Source organism: Saccopteryx leptura, chromosome 3, assembly GCF_036850995.1.
Source record: "Saccopteryx leptura isolate mSacLep1 chromosome 3, mSacLep1_pri_phased_curated, whole genome shotgun sequence".
In the NCBI taxonomy this organism is placed as follows: Eukaryota; Metazoa; Chordata; class Mammalia; order Chiroptera; family Emballonuridae; genus Saccopteryx; species Saccopteryx leptura.
Genome location: NC_089505.1, coordinates 293,508,028 through 293,520,838, shown reverse-complemented (window position 1 = coordinate 293,520,838; position 12,811 = coordinate 293,508,028). Strand labels below are relative to the sequence as shown.

Below are 12,811 nucleotides of genomic sequence, written 5' to 3'. Positions count from 1 at the left end.
TCCAATCTCTTTCTTATGAGAGAGGCAGGGAGAGAGACAGGAGCATCGAGCCACTCCTATGTGTGCCTTGACTGGGAAATAGGACCTGTAACCTCCCCAATCTCCTTGATGATTAAAAAGTGGGGAGTGTGAAAAAAAGGCTTAAGCCATAAATGAAAGGACTTTTCTAATATGCTGAAATTCTGGCTCTGTCTGCAGCTTAACTAAATTTAATTTTTTAACTATGGCAACTCTTAATGCATACCTATTTGTCTATAATTCCAAATAAGAAATTTGATGTTATTTTTCTACTTTTCAACCACTTATTAGATATTTAGTATCAAGTTGCATTGTTTATAAACATTTCAATCTCAAAGTAATTGGACTTTTTTAACTGTATCAAGAAGAGGGTAACACCTGAGCAATAAGGAAACAAGACTCATTTTATCATTCATTATAAAGCAGGGATTGACAAATCCTCTATACAGATCCAGAGAGTAAGTACTTAAGGGTCTGTGGGCCAGATAGGTCTCTGGGATATTCCTTTTCCCTCCACAGTCCCTCAAACCTTTAAAAAAAATGTATCAAATATTCTTAGCCCAAGCATCCCATAAAATTATATTGTATTGAGTGTTTCTCACTGAAGGAGCTGTAGTTATTAGAATATACCATATTTCCCCATATATAAGACGTAAAAATTTGGGGCTCTGGCCAGTTGGCTCAGTGGTAGGGTAGAGTGTCAGCCTGGCGTGTGGAAGTCCCGGGTTCGATTCTGGGTCAGGGACCACAGGAGAAGCACCTATCTGCTTCTCCACCCTTCCCCCTCTTTACTTTCTCTCTCTCCCCCTCCTGCAGCCAAGGCTCCACTGGAGCAAAGTTAGCCCAGGTGCTGAGGATGGCTCCATGGCCTCCGCCTCAGGCACTAGAATGGCTCTGGCCACAATGGAGCAACACTCTAGATGGGCAGAGCATCGGCCCCTAGTGGGCATGCCGGGTGGATCCCAGTCAGGTGCATGTGGGAGTCTGTCTGACTGCCTCTGCACTTCTAACTTTGGAAAAATACAAAAAATAAATACATAAATTTGGGGTCTAAAAACTGGGTGCATCTTATACAGTGGTTGTAGTTTTTTTACTTGCATTTCCCACTTTTTCATGCAGAGGAGGAGTTTATGAAGTTTATAAATAAAACTTGAGTTCAATAACTTTATTTAATAATACATTTTTTTTCAAATTTCGGGCCCCAAAATTAGGGTGCAGCTTATTCATGGGAAAATATAGTACACCAGACTGACTAGTAGAGGAAAGCAGACAATAATCTCACCTATAACAATGTTAGTTTCAACATCTATTCAAAAATAATAACCATAAATTACTGTTCTAGATGTTTAGCTGACTCACCTTTTGCTGTGGCATGAACTGTAGCAGCTGAAGAAAGGAGATGGTAAGTTTCAAAACCCAAATAAGACAAGGCTGAGAAGATAAGGCTTCTTTTGCAAGTCCCTGGGTTTCCCATCACCTGTAAAAACAATTATGGTCAGAGGTCATCAAACAGAAAATTTGAAGCAACTGCTACAACCAAGCAAAAATTACATTTTTTCTTCCACCCCCAAAGCTTCAATCCTAAGAATACTAGAAACTTAAAATTAACCTCATCATTTCTCCAATAAAACTATTTCACATTACTTTGTAGGAAGAGCATATCCTGTTAAGATCTATAAAAATGGCTAAGGGTGGCAGCTTATCTAAAAATCAGTCATGTTGATAACTGCTGGGCGGAGGAGGCATGGATATTATAATTGTTTGAAATAAAATAAGACACCACCAAATGTCTTAAGATTGCACAAGAAGAAAAATATTAAATATAGTAATTACTACCCATAAAAAAGTATACATGGTTTTAAGTAAAGATATTTTCAAAAATGATTTACAAACCGTTTTCAGTAAACAACGAACAAAATAAAGAGTAATACAAACAGACTTAGAAATTCCTTTTCACAACTACGGCCAGACCCTCAAGACCAACAGGGGAGAACACATGTGGGTCTCACCTTCCCATGACAGCGTAATTTCCCTTTCCCTTTCTGCTGCTTCAGTTCCATCAGTATAAAAACAAGTGGTACCATCTTTGGAATCTGTGATCTTTCCCAAAGCAAAGAGCAAACAGCTTCCTGCTGACTTCACATCTCCCTTCAGTCTCACTTCCGACTTTTTTCAGCAAAATTCTTAAAAAAAAAAAAAAGTTTTCTGTATTCTTAAGATCTCCACCTCCTCCTCCCACTCTTTCTCAAGCTCACAGGAACTACACTCACTGGTAGCCCTACTCTCCTGTGGGTGTTTGGCTAGTTCAAGGGCTCTACCTCCTGTGGCCATTCTCAATTCTCATCTCACTTGACCCATCAACAGCATGACAGCAGATCACTCCATCCTCTTTTTTCTTAAATCACAAATGGATGTTAGATTTTTTTAAAGTCACTTTAATAAAATCCAAGACACACAATAAACAGCACATGTATAACACGCAACATGTAAGACACTGCACAAACCTTTAAACCCACCCCCATTGGCACAGTCACGATGATGAGTTCCTGCCTCTGGAACCTATCCAGCCCCTTCCCTCAGCACCTGTTGTTCTCACTCTTGACACACTCTTCTCAGGGCTTCTGAAATACTAGTCTCCTGAATTTCCTCCTGATTGAACACTTACTTTCTTGGCTCTTTTGTTGGTTCCTCATCTCCAATACCTCCCTGCTCAGGTGTATCCTGCTTAGCCCCAGACCTGCTTTTCTCCTATTTGATTTGTAGTATTCTGGTAATCGCACTTTGTTTCATCACTTTAAATGCCGTCAGCATGCCAAAACCTGCACGTGTGATCCAAGCCAGGTTGTCTCCCCTAAACTTCAGAATCCCAAATGCAGCTGCCTGACCAACACCTTTCTCCAACACTTTCTCCATGTGGTAGTAAAACAAGTCCCTCGAAATCATCCAAGACAGCCATTGTTTCTGTAGGTTAACAAAAACACAACTGAGTGACTCTCCAGTCTCCTTTAACCCACACCTGATCCACATTTAATGTCTAATGATTATCCAGAGTAGGAATGAGGAATCCTGCCTACTGTAGCTTGTGAGTGCTTTATTTATATTCTTGAGTATTTGGTACATTGCACAAAGCTGGATTCAAGACAAATCAACAAGGCAGCAAAACAAAACTTGATGTAGTCTCATATTTTTTTTCTTTTTGTATTTTTCTGAAGTTGGAAACGGGGGAGGCAGTCAGACAGACTCCTGCATGCGCCTGACCGGGATCCACCCGGCATGCCCACCAGCAGGCGATGCTCTGCCCATCTGGGGCATTGTTCTGTTGCAACCAGAGCCATTCTAGCGCCTGAGGCAGACGCCATGGAGCCATCCTCAGCACCCAGGCCAACTTTGCTCCAATGGAGCCTCGGCTGCGGGAGGGGAAGAGAGAGACAGAGAGGAAGGAGAGGGGGAGGGGTGGAGAAGCAGATGGGCGCTTCTCCTGTGTGCCCTGGCCGGGAATCAAACCCCCAGGACTCCTGCACACCAGGCCGATGCTCTACTACTGAGCCAACCGGCCAGGGTCGTAGTCTCATATTTAACATTGATTTTTCTTAGTTTATCTGTATTTAACAAAGAGAAGCAAGGTGGGGTGGGACAGTGGGTATAGGTGTGTGTATGTGCACACTTGCGGTGATGGTGGTACTCAGAAAAAGAGGAAAAAGACTAAGCTTTTATCAGTGAGTCCTTTAGTTTACCTGCTCTGGCAGGCAGATCACATAGGAGAAAGGCTGCACAGACTTGAGGAAACTACTCATTAGGGCAGGGGTCCCCAAACTTTTTACACAGGGGCCAGTTCACTGTCCCTCAGACCGTTAGAGGGCCGGACTATAAAGAAAAACTAAGAACAAATCCCTATGCACACTGCACATATCTTATTTTAGTTTTTGGGTTTTTTTGTATTTTTCTGAAGCTGGAAACAGGGATAGACAGTCAGACAGACTCCCGCATGCGCCCAACCGGGATCCACCCGGCACGCCCACCAGGGGGCGACGCTCTGCCACTCCGGGGCATCGCTCTGTGGCGACCAGAGCCACTCTAGCACCTGGGGAAGAGGCCAAGGAGCCCGGGCCATCTTTGCTCCAATGGAGCCTCGCTGCGGGAGGGGAAGAGAGAGACAGAGAGGAAGGAGAGGGGGAGGGGTGGAGAAGCAGATGGACGCTTCTCCTGTGTGCCCTGGCCGGGAATTGAACCCGGGACTTCTGCACGCCAGGCCGACGCTCTACCACTGAGCCAACCGGCCAGGGCCTGTACATATCTTTTTTTTTTTTTTTTTTTTTTGTATTTTTCTGAAGCTGGAAACGGGGAGAGACAGTCAGACAGACTCCTGCATGCGCCCGACCGGGATCCACCCGGCACGCCCACCAGGGGCGACGCTCTGCTCACCAGGGGGTGATGCTCTGCCCCTCCGGGGGGTCGCTCTTCAGCGACCAGAGCCACTCTAGTGCCTGGGGCAGAGGCCAAGGAGCCATCCCCAGCACCCGGGCCATCTTTGCTCCAATGGAGCCTTGGCTGCGGGAGGGGAAGAGAGAGACAGAGAGGAAGGGGGGTGGAGAAGCAAATGGGCGCTTCTCCTATGTGCCCTGGCCAGGAATCAAACCCGGGTCCCCCGCAAGCCAGGCCGACACTCTACCGCTGAGCCAACCGGCCAGGGCCACCTGTACATATCTTATTTTAAAGTAAAAAAACAAAACGGGAACAAATACAATATTTAAAATAAAGAACAAGTAAATTTAAATCAACAAACTGACCAGTATTTCAATGGGAACTATGGGCCTGCTTTTGGCTAATGAGATGGTCAATGTGCTCCTCTCACTGACCACCAATGAAAGAGGTGCTCCTTCCGGAAGTGCAGTGGGGGCCGGATAAATGGCCTCAGGGGGCCGCATGCAGCCCGTGGGCTGTAGTTTGGGGACCCCTGCATTAGGGGATGGACTCTCTTTGCTGACATGCTAAATAAACCGTATCCTGGCTTTCTTGGAGAAATGAACTGCTGGGCAGCTGACATCTACAAGTCTTATCGTAAATTAATGAACGGTTTGCAGTTGGACTTTACCTGTTTGGTTAATGTGAAGCAGCTTTCTGCTCCTCTCTGGGGAAGTAGATAAAATGATGTTTCTGGAACTAAAAGAATCAGGGCTCAGGGACACTCCAAAATGCTAACATCTTGTGTGACTGAGATAGCTGAAATGTGCCACTTCCCCTCATATATATAGTACAATGCCTTTCAAATAATATATTGCCCCAAAAGTTTGTTGAACAGAAAAAAGAAGCTATCTCTTCAGCATGTCTTTTTCTTAATGTTATACTAACTTCAAGCTACAAAGACTTCAAAACTACAAACTCATCACTACATAAATAGGAAGGTGTCACCCACCATCTCTTGGTTTCCTAACTTCCTACCAGTTCCTCCTTTTAAATGCTGGAATTCCTCCATGGTCGGGACCAGGCCTTCTCCTGGTCTTACTATTAACATAGTATTACCTACAACTACATGCTGAAGTCTCCTGAATCTGTATCTCCTTCAGCCCAGGCCTCATAAGGTAAACACCAGATCTCTCCAATATGTCTATACGTCACCTTGTCCAGCTCATCGCATTCACCTTAAATATCCTGAAACATACATCTGAGCCCCCAGATCACCTTCTACAGTCAATCCCAGGAAACAGGACCACCACCCATACAGTCCTCTAGCCAGGAACCTGAGCCACTTCCTTGGCCCTTCCCTCTAACCCCCAAACCAAACCCATCTTTTGAGTCCACATCGTTCACCTCCATTTAACAGCCTCCAATTACACCCACTGGTTTTCAGTTCCATGGCCACCACCATAGTCCACGCCACCACACTGCTCACCTGTCTACAGCAATGATCTCTCACATGGGTCTCCAGCATCCACCAGCCCCTATCCACTCTTGACACTACAGTGGTTTTCAATGCAAATCCTATCAAAAAAAGTCTGTTTAACTCTTTCATGGTTTCCTATAACCTTTAGAATAAAACTGGTTTGTTTTCAGAACGTGGTGGTGGTCAGTGATCTCCAGTGGCACCAACAGGTTCCTATTCCAGAGGGTGATGGAGGAGGGCCCTGACACAACTCTTGCACAGACACACCACATCTACACTACAACAATCTCCTCTGACAGAACCCAACACCGAGTGGAGTGACTCCACTGTTCACACAGCACCCACCCACAATCAGAGGATATTTTTCCCCAAGGAGCAAAGAGTATGAATCCCACACTGGACACCTGTGGGGCAGCTGTCTTAGGCTTGCTCACTGGTTTACCGATTGCCTTCGTACGTGAGCGCATGGCAGTAACACCTGTGTATGGCCTAGGTGAGGCTATGGGTCCTTGTGCTCAAGGAGAGGAGACTGTAGATGGCAGATTGCATGCCCACCACTGTGGTCATTTTGCTGTTTGTTTGCCTGAGAGGTGGTTTCCTCTGCCTGTGTGCTCGTCCGCCATTGTGAGACTTTATTAAATGGAATGGCCCAACACTTTCCTGCTTCACAGTTTTTCTAATGTCTGCCTGGTAAAAATCCAATGTGGACCTGCCTAGCCTTGGCTACCAGCATCACATCTGGCACAGTGGGCAAGATTCGGAGCAGGTTGGTATGGAGCAACCAAAACCCTTGAGGGGTGGAATAGAGGAGTGGCTATTCCCAGTGGCTCAGCCGTTGGGGACCGTTGGCTGGGTGTCTTTTATAATCCTGTGAGAAGAAACCAAGAACTCTTGTGTGAGCTGAGCAAGGTCAAGGGCTCTGGGATGAGCTGCATATCGAGTGTCAATGACATAGTGGGAACTGGAGTGAGTGCTGGAGCAGGCTGACCGGGTTTGAGAGCTGCAGTGTGAGATGCAGACTAAGCACCCAAGTGCCAATGGTGGATGGAACTGGAGCGGTCTCTGCAGAAGGAATTGTGGGTTCGTGAGTTGCAGTTTGCCCTGGAAGCTGAACGTTGGCAGCAATAACTGTTGGAGAGACAACTACGGGTTCAGGAGCTCAAGAGTCAGCTTCAGGCCAAGAGCCAGCAGCCATAGAAGCCAAAGCGGGTGGGGAACACGTAGCTGCATCCATGCGGGCGGAGTGGCTCTGAGTCGGTGGGAGCAGGCGTTTCCAACTCTTCTGAGGGGTAAGTTCAAGCTGCAACTGCCCTCTGTACACTTGGAGCCTGGCCAGTGGTCACCAAGAGGGTAAAGATCCACCAAGAGACTCTTAGGGACAGGCACAACCCCCTCCCCAGGTAGTGGAACTCTCTCTGGTCTAGCTCTACACCTAGGCAGAGGTGATGGTGTTGGGGGTGAAATTCAGGCAGAAACCCAGAGCCTCTGGCAGCCTGCTTGGTGCAGCTGCAGGACATAGAAGCTAATGACATCATGCTCTCTGGAATGGAGATGTCAAGTAAGGCTATAAGGGCTGCTGCCTGTGCTGTTCCACCCCCACCCCACCCCACCCCGACTAGCAGGAGAAATGGGCTTGTGAAAGTTACCTGAATATTGATGTGGGTAGATTTGATTGCAGCTGGGGCAGATAGGGATCCTAATAACGTCTTGTGGGAGTTCTGGTGTGCAGTAACAGAACAGCCTGCTGATTTGTCAACCTTTCACGTGTTTACTTTTCCACTCCAGACCCTAGCTGAGAGCCATGAACGCCACATATTTTAAAATGTAATTCCATGAGAGCCATACGACTTGTGTACCTTAGGCATTATCCAATAAAAATTTGATGTTGTCCCGGAGGACAGCTGTGATTGGCTCAAGCCACCCGCAACCATGAACATAAGCAGTAGGAAATGAATGGATTATAATACATGAGAATGTTTTATATTTTTAATGTTATTTTTTTTTTTTGTATTTTTCTGAAGCTGGAAACGGGGAGGCAGTTAGACAGACTCCCGCATGCACCCGACCAGGATCCACCCGACACGCCCACCAGGGGGCAACGCCCTGCCCATCCGGGGTGTCGCTCTGTTGCGACCAGATCCAGTCTAGCGCCTGAGGCAGAGGCCATGGAGCCATCCCCAGCGCCCGGGCCATCTTTGCTCCAATGGAGCCTTGGCTGCGGGAGGGGAAGAGAGAGACAGAGAGGAAGGAAGGAGAGGGGAAGGGGTGGAGAAGCAGATGGGCGCTTCTCCTGTGTGCCCTGGCCGGGAATTGAACCCGGGACTTCCACATGCTAGGCCGACGCTCTACCACTGAGCCAACCAGCCAGGGCTTAACATTATTTTTTATTAAAGATTTGTCTGCGAGCCAGATGCAGCCATCGAAAAAGCCACATCTAGCTCACGAGCCATAGGATCCTGACCCATGCCCTAGCTCCTTTCAGCTCCTTACCAAGACCCCCTTTTCTTACCTCAAGGCCTATGCATGCCCTCTCTATGCAAACACTGCCGTCCTCACCTTCCCCACTGTTACCTCCTAATAACTCTGTAGCGCTGTTGGTCAAATAAGTTTGTAAATATGATATACAGGTTTGCTCACTTATAGTTTGCATTGGGTGTGGGGGACAGGCTGTAAGCAGGCAGGGTTCTTATACCCTAAGGCTTAGTTTTAAGATTAAGCCTTTCTCATCCTTTTTGATGTAGGGTGGTACACTCTTATGAGGAATCTCATTATGCCTCAGATAAGTGACTTTGCATCAGACTTCCTTGTTTGTATATTGGATTAAAAGGTTTTAATTTCTATACTATAAAAGTGGGGCAGAGGCCCTGGCCGTTGGCTCAGCGGTAGAGCATCAGCCTGGTGTGCAGGGGACCCGGGTTCAATTCCCGGCCAGGGCACATAGAAGCGCCCATTTGCTTCTCCACCCCCCCTCCTTCCTCTCTGTCTCTCTCTTCCCCTCCCGCAGCCAAGGCTCCATTGGAGCACAGATGGCCCGGGCGCTGGGGATGGCTCCTTGGCCTCTGCCCCAGGCGCTAGAGTGGCTCTGGTCGCAGCAGAGCGACGCCCCAGAGGGGCAGAGCATTGCCCCCTGGTGGGCAGAGCGTCGCCCCTGGTGGGCGTGCCGGGTGGATCCTGGTCGGGCGCATGCGGGAGTCTGTCTGACTGTCTCTCCCCATTTCCAGCTTCAGAAAAATACAAAAAAAAAAAAAGTGGGGCAGACCAGGAGCTGGCTCGCTCTTGGTTCCTGAGATTAACATTTGTTGGGCAAATAAAATATATTATGCTCACTTTGTTAAAGATGGCGCTGCCCATGTGGAGGCTGTCACCCAGGTGATATTAATGTGTGTTGGGGGCAGGCAGAATCCTTGTAGCCTGGGGCTTGGTTTTAGGACTAAGCCTTCCCCACCCTTTTTGATGTGGGGTGGTACAATCCCATCATGTCTCTGATAAGTGACTTTGTATTAGAGACTTCCCTATTTTGTATATTGGATTAAAGGTTTGGATTTCTACACTATAAAATAGGGGCAGAGCGGGAGCTTGCGCTCTCGGTTCCTGGGATTAGCATTAGAGAGCAGGGCAGAGAAAGGCCACGTGGAGGAGGCCAGGAGAAGCAGCCAAGATGGCGGAGTGTTGAGTGAGAAGCCAGTTTGTGCAGAGTTTATGCAGGGAGAAGGAAGAAGATGGGGAACAGAGGTGAATAAGTCTGGTGAGCTAAAAACCTTTGATTCTAGGAAACTCGGATAAGTCAGTAGCTTTGTGAGCACTGAATGTGAGTGGGTTTTGGAGCCCAGTGTGTGTTTTTACTTGCTCGCCAGGTGCAAGCTAGGATTAAAGAAGATGGCTCATCAGTTTTTGGCTCCGTTGTTTCTTTACCGACTGTCCGAATCCAATGCAAACCTGCATGGGCCAGGCTGCTGTGATAGTGGCGAGGCTTCTGGCTTTACAACATTAGAGGAGAAAGCAGAGAAAGGAGAGCAGAGAAGGGCCATGTGGAGGAGGCCAGAGAAGCAGCCAAGATGGTGGAGTGCTGAAGAAGCCAGTTTGTGCAGAGAGAGAGGGGGAACAGAGGTGAATAAGGCTGGTGAGGTAGAAACCTTTGATTCTAAGAAACTCAGAGAAGTCAGTGGCTTTGGGAGCCCTGAATGGAAAGGGAAGTGTTTCCCCACTGAATGTATTTCTTGCCCGCGGGATTAAAGCTAGGATTAAAGCTAACGGCCCACCAGTTCTTGGCTCCATTGTTTCATTACCGTCTGTCCCAATCAAATGCGAACCTGCATGGGCCAGGCAGCTGTGATGGTGGCTGTGGCTACTGGCTTTACACTGGCTGTGCGTGCATTCTCTTCACCTTGGCACCTCACCTCCAAAAGGGTCCCAGGACTCTGACAACAGGTGTTTTGTAACATAGATTACAAGTACAGAAGGCAAAGGAAACACCTCTCAGCCCTCAGATTCAGTCCCCACCCTGTATACTCCTGGGGAACACACACCTCCCACCCACTTCCTGCTCTGGTGCTCAGAGGAAAGCCGGCCTGATAAAAGGCCTAGAATCAGGGGCGTAACTGGAGCACTGGTGACCACACACAGCCCCACACCCTATAAATCCCAGGTCCCAGGGGAGAAGGCAGGCTGTCAATGCCAGGGGCTTCACGGCAGGTGGTGGCAGTGTGAACATGTAGAGAATCACCTATCTAACCTTGAACCCTCTATTACTTGGATTGGGGAACTTTAGTTAAAAGCCCTGAGTGAATGTCTCTTGGATGCAAACACCAAGAAGCTGTGTAAATGACCTTTGTGCAAACACAGAGGAATGCATGTGACTGGGCTTTCGAAAATTAGCCTCAAGGTTCTAGATTGCCCCTACCTTTGTGCTTGTTCATTAGCAAAAGAGTAAGAATGTACTGACCCAAAGTAGCCCTTTCTCCATGTCAGCAAGAAATACATCAGTCATTCTTTCCTTCCTCTTATCACCGGATCTCCCTCCCTTGTAATCCTGTTACCTTTGTTCTGATTCTGATCAATAAAAACTGAGGGAGAAGGAAATTCAGGAGTTGGGGGGGTTTTGGCATCTTTTGGCAGGCTTCCGCTCTCTTCCTCTTGACATCAGTTTGTCTTGAGTAGGTTTTTTCAAGGGACACTGGTAGCTCCCAGCAGGCTGGAGTTGTACAGGAACCTTTTCTCCGGCAAGCCCGCGGGAACTGGCTTCCTAGCACACGCACACAGGTGAAGCACACGCTGCTGTGGTCATAGGTGCCGCCATTCTAACAAGCTAGAGGCGGAGACCATAATCCGGGCCGCAGTGGCCAGCGCCGCTCCGCGGACACCGCGCTCTGCGCTCCTTGTCCCAGTTTCTCCCTCTCCACCGTCCCAGGCCGCTGCTCGGTGCCCGAGTCTCAGCACGGCGGTCATGGGCGACGCACGGCCGCCAGCCCGGCACCTCTTAAAGAAAACAATTGAAGTAACAGCTCTCACGGAGGGAGTCAAGCTCCACGAGGCGGCACTTAGACGCCGCACGGTGACAGCAGGGTCCACCTCAGGTCGGGGAGCGCTGACACCGAAAGGGTCAGGGCGCCCGTGCCCTGCCCGCGGACCCGGGCGGCGCCGTCTCCCGAGTCCACCCCCTCTGCCCAGGGCCCGCGTCTGCGCCGCCAGCTCTTGGCCTCGCTGTCTTCCAAGCTCTGCCCCACCAGTGAGCACGACAGCCACCAGAGAGGGGGCGCTCCGACTTTCAGGTAACGAAACGCCCAGCTCAAACACCATGCCGCAGGCGCAGGGCCCACCTCACCTCCAGCCACTCCCAAAGTAACAAATCCGCAATCTACCCCTCCCCGGGAGTCGGAACGCTACCTCAGAGCCGCCGGGTCGCCGAGGCCCGCGCGCCCCGCGCCCGCCCGCAGAACCAGTCAGAAGCCGAGGTCCCACGCCCCGTGCGGAAGGCAGAAAGCGCCACAGCCGCAAGGCCAACGCCATGACCTCCTCGCAGACTTGACCCTTCGCCGCTGGCGCCACCGCAGAGAGAGAGGGGCGGAGCAAAAAGCGCACACACCCGCTTCCTGCCAGCACCTTTTCCGGCGCACCGGTTTTGCGCACAGCCTCAGGCAGATGAATTCAGACTCCAGGGCTTCAGTGGGCGGGGCATACAGAGTGGGTGGGGCTAGTGGGTGGGGCCTAACGGGCCCTCGCGCCTGCGCTCAGGGTATGGGGCTCTGGGAGCGCTTCTCTGACCCCAGACTCGCTTGTGCTTCGGCTGTGTCACGTTCGTCACGGTTTGGGCACAGAGCTTGGTCACCGTGACAGAATGGGATGCTCGGAAATAGGCCCGAGTATTACGTGTGAAAGAAGACGTAGGCTTGTTATTCCCAGTCCTGGCGCCCTCACATGGAAGGACACTGCTGGGATCCCAGGCAGACGGATGCCGGGGCAATAGTGCCGCTTCCTGTAGGCCGGGAAAGAAGAATGAGGCCGCGCCCGGAGCTAGGGATCCTGGTGAAACCCAGGTCCCTGCAGACACTGTCAAGCCCTTTTCACCGCAGGAACCAATGTTCCTGATCCCAGTTCAGAGCCCACGTCTGCAAAGGCAGGACCCGCTGCATGGGACACAGGAAAATCAGTGACGGGCGAGGAGGCAAGACGGAGGTTTTAGAAATTAGGTTGCATTTATCTAGTTCTTTAACTACTCCTCTGCTGCACAGTGAATTAACACGTACTTAGTTCACTTGATCATCCCTGCTACCTTGTCGGGAGACAGGAATCCTTAGTCTAATGCGCCCTCCCTAGGATTGCTGCCTCCCCACGTCCCTCTAAGTCACATTTCTTTAGGATTTCATCAATGATTGACCATTTTCTTTCCAACACATGCAGAACCCTAGTCTTTTT

General features: G+C 49.4%; 1 protein-coding gene across 2 annotated transcripts in view; it reads right to left on the bottom strand.

Moving 5' to 3' along the window:
• Window positions 1–11,992, bottom strand: part of RMDN1 (regulator of microtubule dynamics 1) — a 36,268-nt gene extending 24,276 nt beyond the window's left edge. The window contains exons 1-2 of one of the 2 annotated variants that reach the window (XM_066378790.1): window positions 11,783–11,992; window positions 1,378–1,495 (exon numbers count right to left, since the gene is read on the bottom strand). In XM_066378790.1, the coding sequence (XP_066234887.1) occupies window positions 1,378–1,495; window positions 11,783–11,905 (241 nt within the window). In that variant the 5' untranslated portion in view covers window positions 11,906–11,992. The remainder of the gene's footprint in view (window positions 1–1,377; window positions 1,496–11,782) is intronic. The other variant, XM_066378789.1, reaches the window with a different exon arrangement.
• Between the last annotated feature and the right edge of the window lie 819 nt (window positions 11,993–12,811).